The sequence below is a fragment of the Mesitornis unicolor genome, unplaced genomic scaffold (assembly GCF_000695765.1).
Source record: "Mesitornis unicolor isolate BGI_N332 unplaced genomic scaffold, ASM69576v1 scaffold7042, whole genome shotgun sequence".
NCBI lineage: Eukaryota > Metazoa > Chordata > Aves > Mesitornithiformes > Mesitornithidae > Mesitornis > Mesitornis unicolor.
Window position 1 is genome coordinate 3,747 of NW_010168435.1, and position 23,058 is coordinate 26,804.

Genomic DNA, 23,058 nt, shown 5'->3' on the forward strand with positions numbered 1-23,058 from the left:
GGCCGGCGGCCGCTCCCTCGGGAGGAGGGGGGGACTTCTCCGGGGTCAGCTCCTCGTCCGAGGTTTTGTTTAAATAGCGCCTGAAAGAAGGAAAAGGGAAAGATGAGCAAAGCCCGTCTCATTTTGGCTCTGGGAAATACCTCGCTGGTACATGCAGGGCACACTGAAAGCAGGGAAATACCTTGACAGCAGTGCACCCGAGCTATCTACTAAATAAAACAATACTAAAATCCCAAGTAATCTACGAGAGACTTTGCAGAACGGCTTCGTTTTTGCACAAGGTCCTTGTGCCCAGGAGGGAGCCAGCTCTAAAGCTGGGGGCTCTACTCTTAATTCTGAGCAATCCACCGAGACCGAATCTCTCCATCCCCGTTACTCCTCCGCTCCCGAGACGCTGGCGGTGTCTGCCACAGGGAGTCACTCCCTGACCGCGATGAGCAGCTGCAGAGTCAACGTCCCCGTGAATTTTTATATATACAGTAGTCTGCAGTTCCACAGCTCCTCAACGGGGGAGGCAAACCAACGAGAAAACAAACTTTGTCTCCTTAAATGACATTTTTCAAACGTCAAGGAAAAATAACTTTAGAAGCAAGCCCAGAACAGCTGCCAAGGTGTCAGATCCCCAGATTTTTACATGAAAACATTCCAGTCTGAAAAAAACCAGAAGGTAGCCTGGTACCAGCAAAGGATGCACAGCTCGGTGTCATCTCCACAGACCCTTTCAGTGGTCTCCCTGCGACACAAAGGGACAAAACGCGGTACCAATGCTAAAGAGTTTTCTCCTCACCACTAAAGCGCTTGGCCTTCTCTTTTTGATCAGCGGCTGGATGCTGGGGAAGTTCACCAGCACGACGAATGCACGTGACAAAACGTGACATTCTGCCTCTAACACCTATTACTGCTTGGGCTGAAAGAAAACACCGGTGGCCACTGTCCAGTCATGGCTCTTCTGGCTCGGTTTGGTGAGTGCTCACCTCTCAGCTGCTTTGTGCCTAAGACGCTCGCGCTGCCTTTGGAAGGAGCGGTCCCTGACAGCGATGTCGGCTGTAACGGCACAGGCGGCGAGGGCTGACGCCTCTGCCAGGAGCTGAAGCTGACCGGGGCACTCGGCACAGGTAACGCCTTCTCACTTATGATAAGCTCAGACTAAAGCTGGAGAAATCATCTTTTGATTTCAAAGAGCTTGGGCTCACCCGCTGGGGAAGCTGTGTGTGTGTCGGGACACGCAGTGCTATTTCAGAGTTGGGTTTATCAGCGATGGTTGTCTTAAACAGCGTCCTCAGCCTGCCATGGCAGAGCTACTCATTCCTCTTCCTACCTTTTGCATCAACCCAGGCTCTCAGTGGTCATAACCCACTTGAAACGCACCCTGGGTGACCACAACTGAGCGGCCAGGCTGGGGTTTTAGGAAGGAACGTACTTTCGAGCCTGCTGCAACAAGTCCTCCTTCCGCTGAACCAACATCCGCTGCCTCTCGTCCGCCGACTTGGAGAAGCGACTTCCCCTGGCCTCAAAATCCTCGGCTTCCCCGGGCTCTGCGTCCAGCTCGCTGAATTCCCCCGTTTCCTCCAGCCTTGAGTGGAGTTCAAGTGGCACCCTCTCGGCCTAAGGGAAAAGGAAAAAAGCCGTGAGTCTCTGCAAAATTTGCTACTGGGGCTTCTTGGCATCAAGTCAACGAAGCTACAAAGAGCTGCCATCGGCCCAGGCACTGCAAGGAACCACGCTCACCTGCTGCACCCAATCCCCTTGCGCTCCCTTGAAAGCCCCAGTCAAAATTCAGAACAAAGTTATTTCAGAACGCGTTCAAAGGGCCCGTATTCGACAGCGCTGCGTCTTTTATCCCGTGTTTGAAAGTAATCTCAAACGTTAATTACTCGTAATTAGTGCTCTATGAAAATGGGGCATTTGAAATAGTCAGATTCTGCAGCTGATGCGACAGGCAACGCAACAGGAAAGAGTTGAAAAAGCAGAAATCCACGTACTAAGGAAAGAACAGCAAAGAGGATGTGTGCTTGAGAAGGGAATTGATGAGGCTTTGGTTCACTGGGTTCTGCAGCACCCAAATTAGCATGGATTTGGGTTGCTGGAGCAAGGCTGGCAGCTGTGCCAAGCACGCCGTGTCCATAGCAGGGGCTGGCAGCCCTGCAGCGAGCACCTCTGCGCCGACAGCCAACAGCGCTAACGTGGAAACTGAGCTGATGAGCAAGGCTGCTGAACGAGCGCCGGGGAACAGCACCTCCTGATCACGTCCTGTCAAACACCAGATCAGCTCTGCGATGGGAAAGCAAGATGTCATGAAGCGCGGCAACGCCAAGAAACAAATCACCTCAATGAAGGGTTTACGGGTTCGGCCATCATTTGGTATCCCAGAACAGCAGGGTGCATCAGAGAGGTAGCACGTATTTTCACAGAAACACAGAATGGCTCGGTTGGAAAAGCCCTCTGAGATCATCACGTCCAACCGCTCCTGTCTACCCCCTAAACCATATCCCTAAGTACCTCATCTACCCGCTCTTTAAACACATCCAGGGATGGTGACTCCACCACCTCCCTGGGCAGCCTGGTCCAGCTTCTGACGACCCTCTCAGGAAAGAACTTCCTCCTTAGCTCTGACCTGAACCTCCCTTGGCACAGCTTGGTGCCATTTCCCCTTGTTCTGTCCCCCATCACCTGGGAGAAGAGCCCAGCACCCACCTCTCTCCAAGCTCCCTTGAGGCAGTTGTAGGTGGTGCTGAGGTCTCCCCTCAGCCTTCTCTTCTCCAGGCTAAACAAGCCCAGTTCCCTCAGCCGCTCCTCATCAGGCTTGTTCTCCAGAGCCCTCCCCATCCTTGTGGCTCCTCTCTGAACACGCTCCATTTTGGGGCCTTTGTTATTTGTGCCACAGCCGGCGACGCTGGCACCACAGGGGCACCACTGCTCGTGTCTCAACTGCTCGCGCTCAGCAGCATCACAGCGTGCAGCGCACAGGTCTTGGCAGCTGATGTGCAAAACAAGTTGAGTCACTGCAAAGCCCCAGAGACGCACCAGTAACGCCAGCTCCCTGCACAGCGGCCTCAGAGAGCCCAAACCGAGACAAATGTCACTTCCTATCAAGCAGGTGAACCGAGTAGGAAAGCGAAGGCCCAGGCCAGAGCAGTGCAAACACTGCGGCCTCAAACACAAGTACGACTTCAGCAACACCCCCTGTGCTGGTTTTGGCTGGCACAGAGTTAATTTTCTTCAAGTAGCTAACATGAGGCTATGCTTTGGGTTTGTGCTGAGAACAACGGTGACAACACACTGACGTTTTAGTTGTTGCCACGCGGTGTTTACACTAAGTCAAGGACTTTTCAGCTTTTCGTACTGCCCTGCCAGCAGAGGCTGGGAGTGCTCAAGAAACTGGGAAGGGGACACAGCCAGCACAGCTGAACCCAGTGAGCCAAAGGGATAATCCATACCATATAACACCGTGCCCAGTATATAAACTGGGAGGAAGGCTGGCTGGGGATGGCTGCTCAGAAACTGACTGGGCATTGGTCAGCGAGTGGTGAGCAACTGCATTGAGCATCGCTTGTTTTGTTATTGCTATTATTTTCTGTTCTGTTAAACTGTCTTTATTCCTCGATCTAAGCACAAGAGTGGTTACTGAGGAGGTTTTAGAGACAAGAATATAAAAAGTAATTGCAATAAAGGTTACGGCAAGCCTCAGTACAAGAGCAGATCTCAGCTGCAGAAACCTGTACACTACAGACACTTCTCCTCCTTCAGGCTCCAGGAAAAAAAGAATTAAGTTTCCCAAAAGCCATGGGATGCCTCAGAAGTGTCCCCAGAGTCCCCAAGTACTTATGCAATGACAATACACTGGATTCTCAAGGGGAGGGCAAGAGCTGCACCAGGCAAGCTTCAGCTTTGTACCAGGAGCTTACTGGTTAGGTTTGAGCAGTCCTCCCCAATCTCCACCCAGGATTACAGAAACAGATAAACAAACACACACAAAAATTTTAAAGGATAATCTTTAAATACATTTTAGCACACGATAATACAAGCTTGGAGAAAGCAGCTGTAGCTGCTCTGGGATTTGTCTGCATAGGGAGGAGGAGCAGAGGCAGAAAAGAGGGGAGAGGACCAACATGACAGGGGTGGAGAGGGAGCTCACAGAGCGTGGCACACGGCTGGCAGCGCCCGCATTTCAGTGCTCAACATCAGAAAAGTGTGTGCACGGCATCTCGTGCACGGACAGGCCAGGACTGTGAGAAGGTGTCGATGTTTAGAGCATCATCTCACCAACATCCAATACGATTTATAACATGATGGTGCTCAGGGATGTCTCCAAACTACCCTTACGTTGTGTCAGCGCTGACGCCTCAAAACCATAAGCTGTATTTGGGGGGACGGTGTCAGAGAAATCAGTCATTATCTCTATCTTAAGATCTCTGAATTCTAGAGAGATTTATGTAACAATCTGATGTACGACACAGAGGAAAACCAAACTCATGGAGAAGGGTGCTTTTATTTGAGCACGTTAGCTCTCCTAAGAAGTGTTATTGCCAACAAGAAGAACTCCAGTGGGTCTGCCCCTTGCTGCTGGGAGATCTACAGAGATTCCCAGAGGGCATGAAAAAGAAGAGAAGAGATGGAAAGCATATAAAACTTACTCTAAGGCTGCAGCACAAAGCAACTAGAGTTGCCATGGTCTCTCTCAGGGACTGTGTGACGTTACATCTATCCACTATTTGGAAATCCAAATCTCATCCAGAGGAGATGATGATGGCTTCTTATGTCCCTTCCCACCTGCATTTAAAAAGCTTCTCAAAAATCAAGTGTGACCTGAGGAAGTAGCTTGCTGGCTGCTAGACCTTTCCACAGAGACAAGAGTTTGACTACAGCAACACATCCTTCTGGCAAGAAGAAAGAGAACATCTACAATACTCCAGGTCCTCAGTTGAAAACTGAAATCAACATCAAAGAGACACAAAAGCGACAGGAGTTTCCTAGATGAAGGGAAAGAGCTCTCCATATACCACAGATGGGCAGGGGCCTGACCAGATGTGAACAGAGAAATGATCTTTTCCTGTTCTTTGTACCACTTGAGAGCACTTTCCTTCAAAGAGGAAGAAGAAAAGCAGACAGATAATTCTCTACAGCAGCACCAGGGTGAAGTCTTCCTTCAGCTGCCTGCCTGTTAGTTCTGGTGTGAAACGCAGGGAAGGGCGGCCACCAACCTGACCTGCTACAGAACCAAAGGCACTTCCTCTGTCCACCCAGCTTCTAATTGTGCTTTTAGCCCATTATTTTAATGCCAAATTACCTGGGTGACAGTTTCCGTGTCCTCCTGATCAGTACTGTGCCGCTCCACAGAACTGTTCAACGCAGGTCTCATGCTCTCTGCACGCTGAAATGCAGACATCGTGGGTTTAACACAGTGTGTGACACGGCAAAACAAAAACAAGTGCTGTGAACACATTCAACCTCTGCAACACCACGTGTTGTGTCCAATTTAGAAACAGGAAAGTTAGCAACAAACAGAAGGGACCGTGGTAAAAGAGAATTCTCTGCCTCCCCACAGGCAGACTGCAGATAACACGACTATCTGATGTGCACAGAACCAGAATTCAATATTCTTATTAACAGAAACATTGTCCCAGACTGCTTTACCGAAATCTGCTATCACTAATTAAAAACAAGGCATCATTTGGCAGACTGCTTTCTTTGCAGAAAACCTTCCTTAAGTGGTACAATTCAATTATCTGTCAGCAGAGAAATCAACTGGAAATGTTCTAAAGGCTCTGCACAAGAGCGACGGAGAAGAGCTGCTTTAACTGAGCAAATATTTGTCTCTAGTCTAACTAGGACATTTTCGATATATTTTTGGTACACAACTGAATATATTGCATTTACAGAGATTTAAACAAAGAAAAAACAAATCCTGAGGGTTTTTTTACTAGAATTTGGCACTATATAATGTGTTTGAGACTGTATAGAGAAGCACTCTATGCATCCTGCAGTCCAATCACATCAATCAGTGGCCAGCTATAGGGCATGGGTGAAAGACTCCAACTATCCTCCATAAAGAAAATACCCTGAAAATACAAATGGATTGGTATTTTGCACAGCTGAGACCCGTCCTGATACATTAAAAGGCCTTCTAAGGGCCACAGCAAGGAACAGATGTGTACAACCACAACCACACACCACATGTACGGCCTCAGGACCTACCTGTGTGGGGAAAGGCACCTGGATGCGCCCCTCTAAGATGTTGTCAGTGGTGATCTCCACGGAGCGGGTCAGCTGCAGGTCCTGAAGAACCAAATGATAAGGAACCTGAGGGAACATCTCCTGGATCTGATGGGCCTGGAGAGAACAAGATTTATGCAGTCAGTGTCAGCAGTAAGGAAAAGTAAGCTGGTAAGTATCTCAACAGAAAGAGAATAAAAATGAGCAGCTCAGAGATGTTTATGATGTGATAACCCACATGCAGAAAGGAAAACAAGAGAAAGAAAGAAAACCCGTGCTGGCACTGACTTACAGGGCAATATTTTGACTTCTTCCCATGGAGATACCACAGGGTCCTGAAAATTTAGGTTCCTCAACAGTGCTTGTAGATGCACAAAAACTTCCTGACCCTCTTTTTATGACAACCTCTTTAATGAAGATCTATACAAAATTCACACGAGTGACTGAAAGTTAAATCAACACTGAAAAAGAAAAATATCCCTTTTCTTTGTCCCAGATCGGTTCCAAAATAGTACAAATGGCAAGAACAAGTGGAGTAAGTTTTAACAACCTACTCTCTCCAATCACCCTGCCTACAAGCCAGTGTAACAGGGTCTGAAAGCTCACACAGATTGAACTGAGTTGTCAGGAAACTGCTATTATTGAATTTCAAGTTACTTAAATAATATCCAAATTAAATAGACAAAAATAAGAGAGCAGACAAATATTATGCTTTTAGAATCCAACAGCTCGACTTCATTAAACATTAAAGTCTAAATTTTAACTGATGCTGAAAGAACAAGAAGGAGAAAAGGAGGGTGGAAGGAGCTCTGAGAGCAAAGCAAAAACTGCACCATCTGACAGCGAGTTCAGACACCAGCAACTACAGCAAACCAAAACCACTGATGTAGCATCTCAGCCTTTGGCCCTTCCCTCAAAATAGTTCCCAAGGTTTTTATTCAGTAACACAAAGGAGAATTTAATATGTTCTATTAAAGACGTGTAACACTCGAATAGTTTACTAACTTGGGCCTTTCCATTTTAATACACATTGCTACTGTCTTTTTAATAATACATGCTAAGAAATCGTTACTCATCCTTAACAAAAGCCCATTTGTGTCACTGTGTCCAGTACAATCAACTAAACTGACCGCAGAGAGTTCCTGCATATTTAATAGTGAACAGCCTGCCAACACCTTACCACTCTCTGTCCGCACTGCTGAACTCCCTAAAAATTGTGGCCCAACAAACGGGATTTCACCCTCAGCACTCCCATCAACAGCAGCAGCAGCAAGAGTTGACTGCGCTACAGAGAGCTCCATCTCACACTGACAGGACACTCAAACAGAAAGGGCTATCTCGGAGCCCAGTGCTATTAAAAATAACTACTACAACCATCAAAAGCTGTAGAACAGGTTTGATCAGTTACCACTTGACCAACAGCTAAATTCCCTGGTTACAGACTCAAACCCTTTGCTACTCCAAGTTGTAAGTGAAGTACTGATAAAAACTTAAAGTTGCAGTAAGCAAGCTGAGGAAAAAGTCTGGCTAACTACACAGTCAGCCAGGTCACTGTTCTCCCTCATTTACCTCCTCCAGACCTGTTCTTTTATGCCTGCACATTTGAACCAACGTATAGCTCTAACTTCACAAAAATTTAAAGCCTCTCTCACTCAAAAGAGCTTTCATGTAGCACCTAGACACTGTTTTGGCTTCCTTCCCCCTTGTTTTCCATCTTCATGTACCTCCTTCCACCCCATAACGCAAAAGGAAGGCTGAGGTGCGAACTGGTAAAGCCGTCTTACCATAGCGTTAAGCTGGGAGTTGCTGGCTTGTGCAATACCGAGGATGTTTGTAGTATGCATCACTTCTACCGAAAAACTGGGCAGCCAGCTGGCGATCCGAGAGCCTAAGAATTAAGAAAACATCAAGACAATGAAGCAAGAATATGAGGCTTTCGGCAGGCTGTTGTGGTTAAACCCCAGCTGGCAACTAAGCACCACGCAGCCACTCACTCACCGCCCCCTGCAGTGGGATGGAGGAAGAGACTCGGAGGAGAAAGGCAAGAAAACTTGTGGGTTGAGATGAGAACGGTTTCATGATTGAAATAAAACGAAATACTACTGCTACTACTACTAAATGGTAACAAAACCAACACAGAAAGAAGAGACAAAACCATGAAAAACAAGTGATGTAAGTGCTTGCCACACACCACCCAGCCAGTCCCCAGGTAGCGACTGCGCCCTTCCCAGCCAACTTCACCCACCTTATATACACTGAGCATGGCATCTTATGGTGTGGAATATCCCTCTGGCCAGTTTGGGTCTCTACAAGAAGCTGGGAGGAGACATGGCCAGGACAGCTGACCCAAGCTGGCCAAGGGGATATTCCATACCATAAGATAAAGACATCCCATGGATATTTTACCCAATGCAGGAGTAACCCAGACCATCTTCCCTAACATGTTCTTTGTGTGTACTACAGGGACTTTATCTCCTAAGGAAGAAGCTGGGAGGGCAGGGGCAGTATGAGAAGCTGAAAAAGTCCTTGGCGTAATATAACCATTGCTTGGCAACAACTAAAATATCAGTGTATTCTCAACATTATTCTCAGCACAGATTCAAAACACAGCCTCATACTAGCTACTGTGAAGAAAATTAACTCTATCCCAGCCAAACCCAGCACATTGTCCACCCCTTACTTGGTACCATTCATGTCACGCTCAGGTCCCACACCAGCCAATCTGTTCTCATTAACCAGCCCCCACTTCCCATCCTTTGATCTAATACACGTGTATCATTCCCGTAGTCCATGGACCACGCCTGGAAAACGTCCATAAAATGCTCCCTGAATTCATTTAGTCCATGACTCCATCTGTTATGGTGGTCACTTGCGACAGGACAGCTGGGGTGTTGCATGGGGTCACTGGGCACCAAAGCCAGCTCAGGTCAGGTCACTGCTTCTTGTAAGGCTCGTCCTCCACTGGCTCAGGCAGTTTCTGCTATAGGAATCCCTATAACGCACAACTCAAGTTGTGGGTTACAATTTAAATGTGTATCCATTAAAACCCCCACCCCTGGACCCTTTGGGCCAGTTTATAGGGTTTAACATTGCAGTGAACTCCTTGCCTTGCTCCCAGCCTGGCAAGCAACAAGGGGTTCCTGCTATAGCAGTGATGCCGGACAGTGGCAAGGTCGTATATACCAATCAGCATCCATCATAAAATTTAATCAATTGCCTATTTTTACCCAAAATCACACACCCTTTGAGGTTTTGCATTCATGGAGAACCTGTGCAATAGTGTCCATTGTCAAGTCCATCCCTCGATCACAAGCCCATCTATAAGTTGTATCTGTAAGATGAACCGAGGTGTCACGGGCCCACCGAGCTATAAATAAATCAGCCTTAATTCAAACCTAATAAAAATAATTTATTCAGATAGTACAGCGGAAAAAAAACCAGCTCGAGCTGGGTGCCTTCAGAAAGGGACCCCAAACAGAGACATCCCTGGGCAACGACACCCTTACAATCTCTGCACCCGCCCCTCACGCGCTCTTCATGCACCCTTGTGGTCCAGTGGTGATTTCTGGACTGGGATCTCCTAACACCTCACTGAATTCTTTCTCTGTCTCCAGACAGGCCGTTAGCAGTTCTTACCTTGTCCTGCAGCTGCTGCTGCTGGCTGTAGCCTCCTTCTCTTCTGGTTTGTGCTTCTTGTGCAGCTGCTTGCTGCCCGAGTATGGGAAACTGAAAAGTCCTAGGCTTAGGACAAGCATTACTTACCAGCAACTAAAACATCAACGTGTTATCAACATTATTCTCACACTAAGTCCAAAACACAGCACTGCACCAGCTACTAAGAAGACAGTTAGCTCTATCCCAGCCAAAAGCGTATCTAGGTGAAAGTTCCCAGCTTGTGGACTAAGGCTTCAGCAAATCTAGCTACTTGTGCTAAGTAATGAACAAACAGTATACCAAATAGCTCCACGTTATACTGTAACCTCTGTGTCCTAATGCTAATTGATTGACTCCAAGTGACTCATTCTATTTAAAACTTACTTATTTAAGCAAAATGTCTACATTATTTAACACCATCGTGCTAGTTTATACCTAAAAACTGGATCTCTTGTGCAAGTCCCTCGACCTTACTTTGTTTTAGGGCAAAACTGGCTTTCAAAAGGATTTGGACTATTCTCTTCCCTTTCTTGAACACTTTCTCTGCTGCGTTGCCCCATATGATGATGCTGTCATCTATTGCAGGTGATCCAGAGCTTCACCCTGCTCCAGTGCAGTCTGGATCAGTCCACGGACAAAAGGGTTGTGTTTCCAGCCCTGGGGCAGTCGATTCCACGTGTACTGCACGCCCCTCCAAGTGAAAGCAAACTGTGGCCTGCGCTCTGCTGCCAAAGGGGTTGAGAAAAACACATTAGCCATATCCATTGTGGCACATCACTTGGCTCCAGGTGGTACTGAAGTTCTGCATGCCCAGCACAGGAGCATTCAGTGGTGACGTGACTTCTTCCAGGCCACAACAGTCTCCTCTTAGTCTCCACTCTGTTAGATTTTCACACCGGCCACATGGGACTATTAAAGGGTGAGTGAGTCTTGCTGATCACAGCTTGGCTCTCCAGTCAATGCAACAGGTTAAGAATGGGAATCAGGGAGTCTCAGCTGGTGTGATATGGCTGGCAGGGTACTGCTGTGGTAGCGACTGGCACCCGCTATCCCTTGATCCTCAGCAACCCCACAAGAGAAGGGTCTTCCAAGTGACCAGATAAGGCAGCTATACCAAAAGCCCACCTTTGGCTTTTGGGTCCTTGAAATACCCTCTCCTGACACAGTCTATGCCAAGAATGCATGGAGCACCTAGGCCAGTCATGATGGGATGCTTTGGCCACTCGTTCCCAATTAGACTCACTTTGGCTTGCAATACTGTTAGCTGTTGGGATCCTCGCGTCACTCCAGAAATACAGATGGGTTCTGCCTTGTTATAGCTTGATGGCACACAGGTACACCGTGCATGTTATACTCCTGTGGGTCTGATGTGCCAGGCCATCAGATCCACACAGTCCAACAAACCTGCTTGTCCCTTTCCTCCACCTGGCTGGAGGCAGGGCCCCTCTAGTACCAGTCATAGTATTCATTGCTCACTTCTTGAAAATACAAATCCGAAGTCCCGTCATTAAAATCAGGAGCACAAGCAGCCCTTCTACTCTGTCTGGGGAACCGTCCACTGGAGACTGGAGCAGCAGGTTTCCTAGAACCACCTCTTTTTGCAATCGTTTTTCTTTGCAACTCACGTACCCGTGCCTCTAGGGTCGCGGTAGGTTTTCCATCCCACTTCCTCATGTCCTCTCCATGGTCACGCAGATAAAACCACAGGGTACCCCGTGGTGTGTACCTTCTATATTCTCTCTCCTGAGCAGAAGAACGCTTGCTCCTAATAGCTGAGGTACTGGTCTTAGCAGGCTGGGGACAGAACTCATCCTCAAACTCGGCCAGGATGCCTCGCAGTTTCCCCACAGTCAAGGCTAAGGACTGTAGGGAGGAAGACAGAACGTATCCATCTTGCCGGAGTTGGTCAACCAATGCACCCACCGTCGGTCCCTCTCCATCTTTCCAGGTCATTACAGGCAATGAGTCAGCATACAACGGTCCTGCGCTCCATACAAACTTCTGCCACATGAGTCGTGTGCACTGAACTTTATCTGGATTTCTGGATAACTGCTCATTGTCCAGGTTACCATAAATCACTTCCAGCACGGCTAATTCTCTCAGGTACTGGATACCTCTCTCCATGGTGGTCCACTTGCGTAGGTAATACAGAAGATCTTCCTTGAAGGGATACATTTCCTCCACGGCTGACAGGAGTCGCCTCCAGAGGCTGAGGGCTTCTGAGCCTTTTCCAATTGCTCTGTCAATGCCTCCTTCCCTGGAGAGGGATCCCAGCAGCTTGGCTTCCTTACCCTCTAATTCCAAGCCAACAGCCCCATTATCCCAGCATCGGAGCAGCCAGGTGACGATGCGCTCGCCTGTATGACGGCAGAAATCTTTCCGTATCTCTAGCACATCACTTGGGGATAGGGATTGGGTGGTTACCATCTCGTCTTCCTCTTCCTCCTCCTCCTCCTCTTGTGATGACTCTGTTTCTTCGTCATCCCTTACTACACGAGTTGACTTTTGCTCCCAGGACTTATTCTCGCGTATGGGGGTGCCCGATACCGGCACGGGTTCGTTCTCTGGTTCAGGTGCAATGCACGTCGCCGGGGTTTGAGTAGCCACAGTGCCTGTCTCCGGGGCTTGAGTAGCCACAGTGCAAGTCTCCGGGGCTTGAGTAGCCACAGTGCCTGTAGCGGGGGTTTGAGTACAAACACCTAATTAGTCTGATGGCCAGTGTTAGAGAGTACAGAAAAATGGTGGCCTTGATCCAGCTCCCAGGAATGATAAGCAACACAACAGGGAACAGACAGGGCAAGTAAGGTGTTACCTAAGCACAGCAACTTTGAGAGCAAAGGAGTCAACATTGTGACCACCGACTGTTTAATACAACCAACACTTGCAACAAATTTGTTTCAACACCATCTTGTCAGATCTGTCATTATCTCAACTCTTTGCGGCCCATGTGGGATGCCAAAAAGGACTGTCGTGGTCTCAGCCCAGCCGGTGACCAAGCACCACGTGGTCTCTTGTTCATCTCCCTCACCAGTGGGATGGGAGAGAGAATCAGAGGAAAGAGGTAAGAAAACTCATAGGTTGAGATAAGAACAGTTTAACGACTGAAGTAAGACAGAATAATGATGATTATTATAGTAATAATAAATTGCAATGAAGAGAAAACCAACAACAAAAAAACAGACAAAACCCAAGAAAAATAAGTGATGCAACCACTCACCACCCACCTACTGATGCCCAGACAGCCCCCAAGCAGCAATTGCTTTCCCCTCTGCCAACAACCCCTGGGTCACATACTGAGCATGACACCCTCTGGTACAGGATATCCCCTTGGCCAGTTTGGGTCAGCTGTCCTAGCCGTGTCTCAGGGACAGGGGCAGTATGAGAAACTGAAAAAGTCCTTGGCTTAATGTAAGCCTTGCTTGGCTGAAAACAACTAAAACATCAGTGTGCTATCAACACTATTCTCAGCACAAATCCAAAACATAGCCTCGTACTAGCTACTATGGAAAATAATTAACTCTATCTGAGGCAAAACCAGCACACGAGCAAAGTACTTCTACATGTATTTAACTGAAATCTTCCTATTTCCAGAAGTACATGGGAGTTCTGCAGTGCAGTCCATCCCGAAGGCCTCCCAAACACAGAGATGGCTGGAGTAAATCAGTAACTGCTGATAATCCCCTCGAACACAGTCAGAGCAGCTTAACAATCTGAGGACCGGAAGAGGATCAAGAAAACAACACGTCCTTGTTTTCTTGTTTTAATGTTCCCATTAAAGGGGAAATTAAAATAATTCAGAGCCAAATTCAGTTCTGGAATGAGTTACATGAGTAACTCCAGCAATTTCACTAAGCCAGCTTCTAAACAGGCTGGATCTGGTTGCAAAATGCATCAGCTATACATGGCTGGCACCGCTGTTTAAATGTTACTACAAAGAGCCACAGAGTGACAGAACAGAGTGACTGCTGCAATTGTGTGCTTCAGCTCAGCAGAGTGGGGCGCATGGCTGGCTCCCTCCTGCTTCTGCCTTTCCATTTAAATAAACACAGGATGTGCTCTATGCCACTCATCCTTCTACTTCCAGAGTAATTCTGTGGGTCTCCAAGCCGCAGGAGGGCACTGCGGTGGACAGCTATCAAAAACCAGAGCGGTATTCGAAAGAAAAATGTCCTTTGGAGACCTAAAGCACCCCAAAAATGGGAGCCATGCAAGAAGTTATCAGCCAGTCTCAGTGTACCTAGAGATGTCTGAATCTGCTCTGCTCATTATTCTCCCCCAGTCTCCAAAGACTGCAAAACCAGCACAGACAAAGAACGGGTCAGTACGGAGGTTCACAGCATCTCAGGTACATAACGGGAGCTTCACAAGGACAGAGCCCAAAGCTGAGTATTTGCACTGGTGAAACCTACTGAGAAGCAGCAAGATTGCCATCAAAAACCTGGGAAAGCACACACTGACACCAGAACTACTAAAAAATCTGCAAGAGAAGCAACAGAAACTGTCTCTTTGAGAACAAGTTTGTCTGCACAGAGAGAACTCATCACAGTCCGAAATGATGTCTGCTTTGTGAGTACTTACAACACACCACTGGAAAAAACCAAACATGTAGAACTGTTCCAGTTATGTGACTCCTCCTAAGAATAAGCTTCTGCAGACTTCTGCACCTAACCAAGCATCGCCAGTTTCTTGCAAACTGGGTGGGAAATGGACTTTTCATGACTTCACATTAGCTAGGGATAGGGGAAAGATCAACTTTTAGACTGCACCACATAGGTTTTTTGCCCCTCTGACTGCCACTGATTAACCCACCACCTGGTAACAAAGTAAGGCACGTGAATTTCCCCATTCCGTTGGTCAACATGGCACACAACAAATAAAATGCCAGCATTAAAGCTGCTAACCACAACAAATCAAGGAAAAAGGAGCACTTGTATAAAATCTTTCAAGAAATCTCTATAGCTCTGGACAACCTGAGAGACACTTACCTGAGCTCTTGCAAAAGAACTGTCAGAAACACATGGGTTTGACAAACACAAGTAGAGGCACAGCTTAAATTTCCATTGAAACAGGTACAGAACTGCCCTCTACAGAAGGCTGTTCCCTTTGTTTATGTGGGAGTGTTGGGTTTGTGTGACTGAATTTTGGTGGCAGGGAAGGGGCTGCAGGGGTGGCTGTTGTGAGAAACTGCTGGAAGCTTCCCCAGCTCAAAGTAAGACCAGCCTCTCAGCAAGGCCAAGTCAGTCAGCGATGGTGGAAATGTCTCTGTGATAACATTTTTAAGGGGAAAAAAAAAAACCCTGCTGGAAATCAGCAGCAGAGAGAGGAGTGGGATGTGAGAGGAACAACTACGCAGTCAGTAAAGAAGCAGGGGGAAGGAGGTGCAGAAAATTCCCCTGCAGTTTGTGGTGAGATGGCAGGATGATCCCCATAGCCCATGGAGGTTAACGGTGGAGTAAATCCACCTGCAGCCCATGGAGGACCCCACACCAGAGCACGTGGCTGTGCCCGAAGAAGGCTGTGACTCTGTGGGAAGCCCGTGCTGGAGCAGTCTGTTCCTGAAGGACTGCCCTCCACAGGAGGGACCCATGCTGGAGCAGTTCATGAAGAACTGCAGCCTGTGGGAGGGACTTGCCTTGGAGAAATTTGTGGAGGACTGTCTCTCGTGGGAAGGACCCCACACTGGAGCAGGGGAAGTGTGAGGAGGCCTCCCCCATGGAGGAAGGAGCGGCAAAAACAACAGGTGATGAACCGACCGCAACCCCCATTCCCCCTCCCCTTGTGCTGCTGAGGAGGGAGAAGGGAGAGAAATCAGAAGCAAAGTTGAGCCTGGGAATAAGGGAGGTCTGGGGGAAAGATGTTTTTAAGATTTGGTTTTGTTTCTCATTACCCTACTCTGTTTTGATTGGTAATGAATTAAAGTGACTTCTTCCTCAAGTCGAGTCTGTTTTGCCTGTGACTGTGACTGGCGAGTGATCCCTCCCTGTCCTTGTCTCAACCCACGAGCCTTTCATCGTCGTTTCTCCACCCCATCCCACCAGGAGGGAGTGGTGAGTGAGCAAGCATGGTGCTTAGTTGCCAGCTGGGCCTAAACCCTGACACTCACCGTCAAAGTGGAAGAAGTGATTGTGCTGGTTCAAGTGTGGCCTGCCCTCCGCCACCGCCACCGGGACCAGGTTCTCGTCCAGATTTTCCCTTTGGTGATCCTCCCTCGCGTGATGGTTGTCAGTGATATTAAGGGACATCCTGCAGGTGGGGCAAGATGTATCTTGTTCCAGCCAGGACCGCAGGCATGAGCTGACAGGAAAACAGTGATACTAGAGTGAGCTTGCAGTGTTTTTCCAAGACATCAGTATCAGAAGTACCTCAGCTGTGGCATATTCTGTACAGAACATCAACAAATGCACATGTACTGCTCAGAGAGAATTTGTGAGGTACACCAGATGAGTTCTTGATGACTGTGGCACATGTTTCTTCTTTCCTTCAGCTGAAAATATTCAAGTGTTCCCTTTTTATAAAGAAGCATGCGAATTTATCACAATCTTAGGACACTCTCCAAGTCTGTCGTCCTTTTAGCTCAGAACAAGCAAGTTTTACCTGGAAGGGGAAACAAAGCGTGTCCCTTCTCTCACCATCCCCAACTGAAGAAGGACAAAACCCAACTGGACAAGTATTTAAAATATACTGACACATTTTCATAGCAGTTCTGCCAGTGTGATGTGGCAATGGCACCTCCAAAGTTTTTCAAATATCTTTTCAAAAGTATCAATACCCAAATCATCACCAAAGCGAGTACCACTCTGAGAACTCCAAACTAATTTATTAACCCTAACTAGTGCTGTGCCATTACAATGTTCACTTAACCATGAACATTTGCAGTCTTGCAGAAAGTGAGAAGTGTTTGAAATGCAGGTTAAAACACTCAGAGTTGTGTCACTTTTTTGATGCAGACCGATACGATCAAGCTGCAGTATTTGCTGGCACGTTAAACCTAATTTGCAGTATGGCAGAACTGAATTTCACAATACTGAATACATCTCAGTACTACAACACATACTTCACGCTTGCAGGGTGAGGTTTTTTCCCCAGCAGAAGCTCTCATTTTAGAAAGGCAGGGGCACACAAAAAGGTCAAATAAGCCTGTTTTCCAAATTGTGTATTTGCAAATAAGAGTAAAGGCACAGATCACAGGTTTGGGCTGACAGAGCAAGGAAAAAGTTTGAATTGCGGGACTAAAGCAGAGTCGAGGATACAAGTACTCTGCACAACTCCTGAAGGTGTAGCTTACAGACATACTGCCAGTGTTTCCCATCATATTCAAGTGGAGGGACATGCAGTGTTCAGAAACGACACCAACAGGTTTCCCAGAAACAACCAAAGCACTACAGTAAAAACTGACCATCTTCCACCACCGTGATCATCAGCACAGCCACCACGTTTGCACTGCTGAGGCTGCCCAACTTCACCTCCACTACTACAGCAAAACCACCCTGCACACAGCAAACGCAGACCTCTGCTAGAGCTGTACTGGGAAGGTCACTTGTGAAACACCCAGAGTGACACAAGCTACCATGGGCAATGTTTCAGAGCAACAACTCTTGAAATTCACGGCTTCCTAGAAGACAGAGAGTTTCAACAAGGTTAAAAGATTCAGGCACCCACTCCCATTAAACTTTCTTCATCTTTTGGCACAAACGTGACCTCAACAAAGTGAATCCTCCCTGTCATCATCTCTTCTACTCCAAATAAATGGCTATGAGAAAAAATTCCATGTGACTGAGAATGGATGCAATGTTTCGCCTGTTGGCAAAATCACCAGGCTTTTATGAGGAAAGAAACCACTCTTGGGTTGTAAATAGGGTCATTAATCACATCTGGTTTTACATGCAAGTTAAAGTCATCCACTGTAACAGGTTCCCTCCCGTAAATGCACCAAGGAGGTAAGTGCAACTTAGCCTCAGAAAAAAAATACAAAAGGATCCTTTTAGACACAGAGCAAATAACTTTCTGAGGAGAAGACCCTGGGCTTCTCAAGTGCTCAGTGGGTGATTAAATATTCATATGATTCAGTAGCTCTGGAAGAGGAGTTTCTGCTACAGAGGCACATTATCTCATTAGAGACTTCTTGGAACGCAGATAAATATTTATGGCAAGGTTTGTCATAAATGACAACAAATTAGCACACACATTATAACCTCTGGTCTGACAGTTACCAGAAAAGCAAAAAGCTTTTTGCAGAAAATAACTTGCTCATATGACACCACAGGGACAATTTGCCTGAACACGCGAGTTAATCATATGGCAGCTCAGAAACTCAAGATTCAATCCCTCTATCTCCTGACATTTTTAAGCACAAGCTTGAACACGTAAGCATGGCTACAAAAGATCTAAAAATGGCACATCTAGCTCAGCTCACTGTCTCCACATTCACTACTGAGTGTAAGAAGCAATACAGAGAGAGATCCTTTGGCCAAGAGCCTCCCAGTTCCACCTACCAGCTGCTTATGGACCTCTTCAGCTAATTTGGTTAACCTCTTATACAGCCCCGACGGACTCATGCCCCCATGAAATCACATCATCACACTTGGCCTCCACAACTGTCCTGGGGGAGTCATCATCATGCAAGGATGCATTATAACCCCATTATAATATTAATTCAAAAAATATTCCCAAAATATTCCCCGTTTTCTCTTTAAAGCTGCTATCTGAAAGCTACAAAGATCTAACTGCAAGTTTTCTTCCTCATCTGAAAATCAGCACAGCCTCATGGCAGAGGCGATGCACCTCCTGTAAGAGATTATAAAGTAAGGGGTAAAAGATTGTGCTTTACCAAGCAGTTACACAGCAAGGCAGGGTACAGACTTGCAATTGAGATTCCATAACTCAACACTACCTACCCATTAGCTGACAAGACACGTACTCTTAATTTGGGGGGGAAAACCAGAATGCACCATGTGAAACAACATAAACATGAAAAAACTGAAGTGAACGTGACTTGTATTCTGTTATTCCAGGCAGACCAAGCTGATCCAGGCAGTAAGCAATCCCAGCGTGGCTGACAGTTCAATGCTTGTCGTCCTGCTGTCACTCTCAGACATGCCCACGTATCCCTGCCTTTCTACAGCTGGGTGCCCCCTCTCCAAGCCCAGAAACGTACTTGTGGAAGAGATGGCCGCAAGGGAGTTTCCGCGCAGACTGCATGGAGTCCCAGCAAATGGCACAGTCATCGTTATTGACTGCGAGCTCCTCCGGCGTTGCAACTGCAAACCTAGAAAGAAAAAGGAAGAGGGAGAAGTAATGATGACAGCAACTCAGCACGGCCTCCTGTCTAGGGAATCTCGCATGGAAAACCTCATCCTCCAGGTTAACTTTTCCTTGGGAGAGGTGAGCCAGCAGGCTTGTTCTTTATTTGGGTAACACAGACTCACACTGAAGACAGACACACACACCCCTCCCATGCCTTCTTACAGGGATATTTTTGTGCACATCTCTGCATACATCTTAAGCACAAAAAGCTTTGACATAGGATCTTCCGAGAAGTATGACCACTAGGTTGAGAACCTCAAGTTACAGACTGTATAGACATGACTTATGTCATTTGTCTACATGAGTTTTAATAGCTGTACCCATTCAGAGGTCTTCTTGGGATCCTAAGTATTAATGATCTGATTAATTTTGGCCTCAGACTTTGCCAAACCCTACTTGCCTTTAAGTTTTTTTTTTTCTTTTTGAAACTACAGCGCCATGCAAGCAGCTACTACATAGCACCCAAACACAGACAACATAGCGATGAGCGGTATAACAACACCAGACACTATTGCTGGTGTGAAATACGCCTGAAAAAACAACCACAGACAGGCAGGGAGCTCGCTGCCTTGGCAGCCTCAGGAGGAAGCTACACTGTGGTTCTTCCAGAAAAATTAGAATCACGAAAACACATCAAGTTACTCAGAGAAGAAGCCTGAGACACTTGCAACTCAAACAGCTTTGTGAGCAGCTTAAAGGGGATTGTAGTGGCTTCATCTCACTGAACAGAAACAATGCATTGTGAGTGAGCTTCGTTGTGCAGCTCTTAACCTGATATGACAGCCATTGAATGGCTTTTCACAGAGCAAACCTCTGAATTCTAGAGAAGTCAGTCTTCTCCATCTAGACTGCAGCAGCAGGCATCACAGCCAGTCAAACCCACTGAAGTCCACAACGAAAATGGTACAGAAAGAGAAAAACTCCCTGTTGCTCTTAAAATTATTAAGGACATAGCCAAGTGATGAAAACACTGAACTGGAGATGCAGAAGTAGCTTGCACAATAGCATGTTTTAGCAGGCCTCTCAGTTTCTCTGTATGGCCTCACTACAGGGGGATGGACTAAAGTAACCCCAAAGTGCTCTCAGCTCCACAACAAACGCAGTCTATAAGAGTTGGCTTCAGGTTTAATAAATACACACTTAAAGCTGAGCAGGTTTTAATTAATATTTTGATTTCATTTCAGGCAGTAACTGAATAGTGTGGCCTAATGAAATTAAGAGCACTTATTTCTATCACAACCAAAGCCAATATTTGACAACTGGAACAGGCAGAGCTCTGCAGAGCTAATGCCAACCCACCAGAGTAGTGCAGAAGAGAATACAGGAGAAGAAATACTGGACATGGGAGTTCACTTGCTGCCAGCAATACCTTACCAGTAATACTACTATTATAAAAGTAAATCCTACGTATCTGCCAAAACCAGAAAGGGTGTCTCCAGCATACAAATAAAATGGGTAAAAACCATACTCTAAGTGTAAAGACCTAAGAGCTGGATTTGCAAGACTGCATCTCTCCGGGTGTTTTGATGCCATTATCTATCAAAGGAATGTAAAAGAATCCCAACTCCTTCATCAGGATTCTCTCTCCAAGATCCACATCAAGATCCCAGAGCACATAAGGGGCTCACCTTGCTTCCATGTTTCCAACCACACGCAGGTAGTTCTTGTGTCGCCGAATTCTTCGCTGAACCTCGTGGAACAGGTAGCGCAGCTGCATAAAAATCACCAGGCTCGCCATTGACAACCAGATATTGCCAAACAGCTTTGGGAAAAAAAACCAGAAGGGCGATTAGAAACAGACACCACGGGAAACAAGAGGTCATCATAAGAAACTACATCAAGTCTTATGAGAACAAGAAATTAAGAAACCAGCACTGAAGAACTTTTGTTTTGTTGAGACCATCCAGACTAACCACACGAGTTCACAGCTATTACTGCTCTTTACATCTTCAGATACAGCATTTACAGTAAGGATGAACTGTATTCAGTCCTGCTCAGCTTAACGTCCCCTGCTGCCATGAAAATGTCAGTCTGATACTACTCAATAACAAAGCTAATTAAACACCTATTAAACAGATAATTACACAGTAGTTAGCACTCCACAACAAAGTTATTTTTGAGGACTCCAATTATATAGGAGGAAAGAACGCCGAACAACCCACACTACATTTTCTTCCTTATTTAAATAACTTCACTGTAAGATTTGGTTCCTAAAATAAGCAAAGAAAAAACATTATAAAATATGTATACCCCATACCCTTTAAGGCCAGTCTATCTGCTCAACATTATGTCCAGTATTTCATACCAGCATATGAATATGATGCATCAAGTCCAGTGAAAGCAAGGTCAGCTCCATGACAAAGTCTGTGTAGTAGACATAAGTTCCTTTGCCCTCCCATGTTCCTTCATGGTTGAGATCCCAGAGATGAATTACACATCTGCGAGATTAAGATAACATTATTCTATCCTTTTTGATAAACAGCGGTCCTGGCATGCAAACTATTTTATCCATTTTTCAAACAATTTCTGAATATGGATTTGTCCTGGTTTTGCTGGGACAGAATCATAATCAGTTTTCTATTCAAGTGAGCTGCATTTCTGAGAAGACTGCAGTACCTGACTTAATGGAAAACAGAGTTGATAAGACACTTGGTTTTGGTTTTTGGCTGACACTGATATGCAGGTTGCTGTAGCGATCAAAGTCTTTAGTGGTTTTGAGTAAACCACCACAGGATTCTTTGCCCTTCCTAAGCCCAGTGTCCACACTTTGTGCTTTCCTGGATTTTGGGGTTTTTTTTAATGTTATTAGTTACAAACAGCAACATTTTTTTAAAAGGCAAAAAGCAATCAATGCTTAGCCCACACTGGTATTACAGATACCACCAGCTGACAGAGAAGATGGAGCATTTGCTGAAAACTCCTGCATGTACCAAAAGCCAATCCTGGGATTATAGTAACTGCAGACCCACATTTTTCAGTGCGAGGTGTTCCTCAGGTGAGGCATTTCAGCCTGGCGACAGAACTGAAACGCCAGCTGTAACCTGGACAAAAAGGTTCTGTGCTACACATCACGTGCATACACACGTGCAGTACAGATGCACACACGTTACTTTCTCAAAGCAGAAGTTCTGGAGATTAAGATCTCAAAAGAAACCCAGTAGGATGACATTAAGTCATGTATATCAACCCCCAGACAGTAGCACCAATCCATTTTAATCCATGTCTCAAGCCATTAGCACACACTAAAGCCATCCATGCATTTCAGAATTCATGCTCAGAAATAGTGCAGACTACAGTTAACCACCTTTGCCCATCTCCAAACACGCATTTGCAATTCAGCAAGGTAATCACATGCACCTCTTAAATCAACATGCTATATGCTCTACCTTCCTGAACAACCATCCTGCAAAACACGAGGCACTCACCGTAAAATCACATGAGCAGTCCTGACTGTCACAAGCAGAGACTGGAAAACAGGGGAAGGGAAAAAAACAAGGTATGTTAATGACATTCTGACAGGGACAGCAGGAGTGCAGCAGGAGCTTAAGGGCTGTAACACTAAATGCATTTATTGCAGTTTAACAAGTTCCGGTGAACCAACAGTCACTACAGGTGACTCTGCACACAATACAGCTGTGACAAACACAAAGCTTACACATAAATAAGGAAGCCGTCGTTCTCAAACACACAATGCCCATGGAGCAGCCACCAGCACCACTGTTAAGTCTCACTTTTTCCCCCACTACATGGGCCATATTATCTTCTTTGATTCTTATTGCTCAGTGAGCATTGAGACCACAATCCCACTGACTACCTTCAAATGAAGGTAGACACCTCTCCCCGTGCCACTGCTCAAGGAAAACCTGACTTAGCAGATAGCAGCAGGAA

At 46.3% G+C, this 23,058-nt stretch overlaps 1 protein-coding gene across 1 annotated transcript in view; it reads right to left on the minus strand.

Moving 5' to 3' along the window:
* Positions 1-3: 3 nt before the first annotated feature.
* AMFR (autocrine motility factor receptor, E3 ubiquitin protein ligase) overlaps positions 4-23,058 on the minus strand; it is a gene marked incomplete at its 3' end in the record, with an annotated part of 31,236 nt that continues 8,181 nt past the window's right edge. Inside the window, exons 4-13 of the mRNA XM_010179007.1 lie at positions 22,596-22,636; positions 21,476-21,608; positions 20,799-20,932; positions 19,022-19,132; positions 15,971-16,161; positions 7,998-8,101; positions 6,196-6,330; positions 5,288-5,371; positions 1,421-1,605; positions 4-80 (exon numbers count right to left, since the gene is read on the minus strand). Of these exons, the coding sequence (XP_010177309.1) occupies positions 4-80; positions 1,421-1,605; positions 5,288-5,371; positions 6,196-6,330; positions 7,998-8,101; positions 15,971-16,161; positions 19,022-19,132; positions 20,799-20,932; positions 21,476-21,608; positions 22,596-22,636 (1,195 nt within the window). The remainder of the gene's footprint in view (positions 81-1,420; positions 1,606-5,287; positions 5,372-6,195; positions 6,331-7,997; positions 8,102-15,970; positions 16,162-19,021; positions 19,133-20,798; positions 20,933-21,475; positions 21,609-22,595; positions 22,637-23,058) is intronic.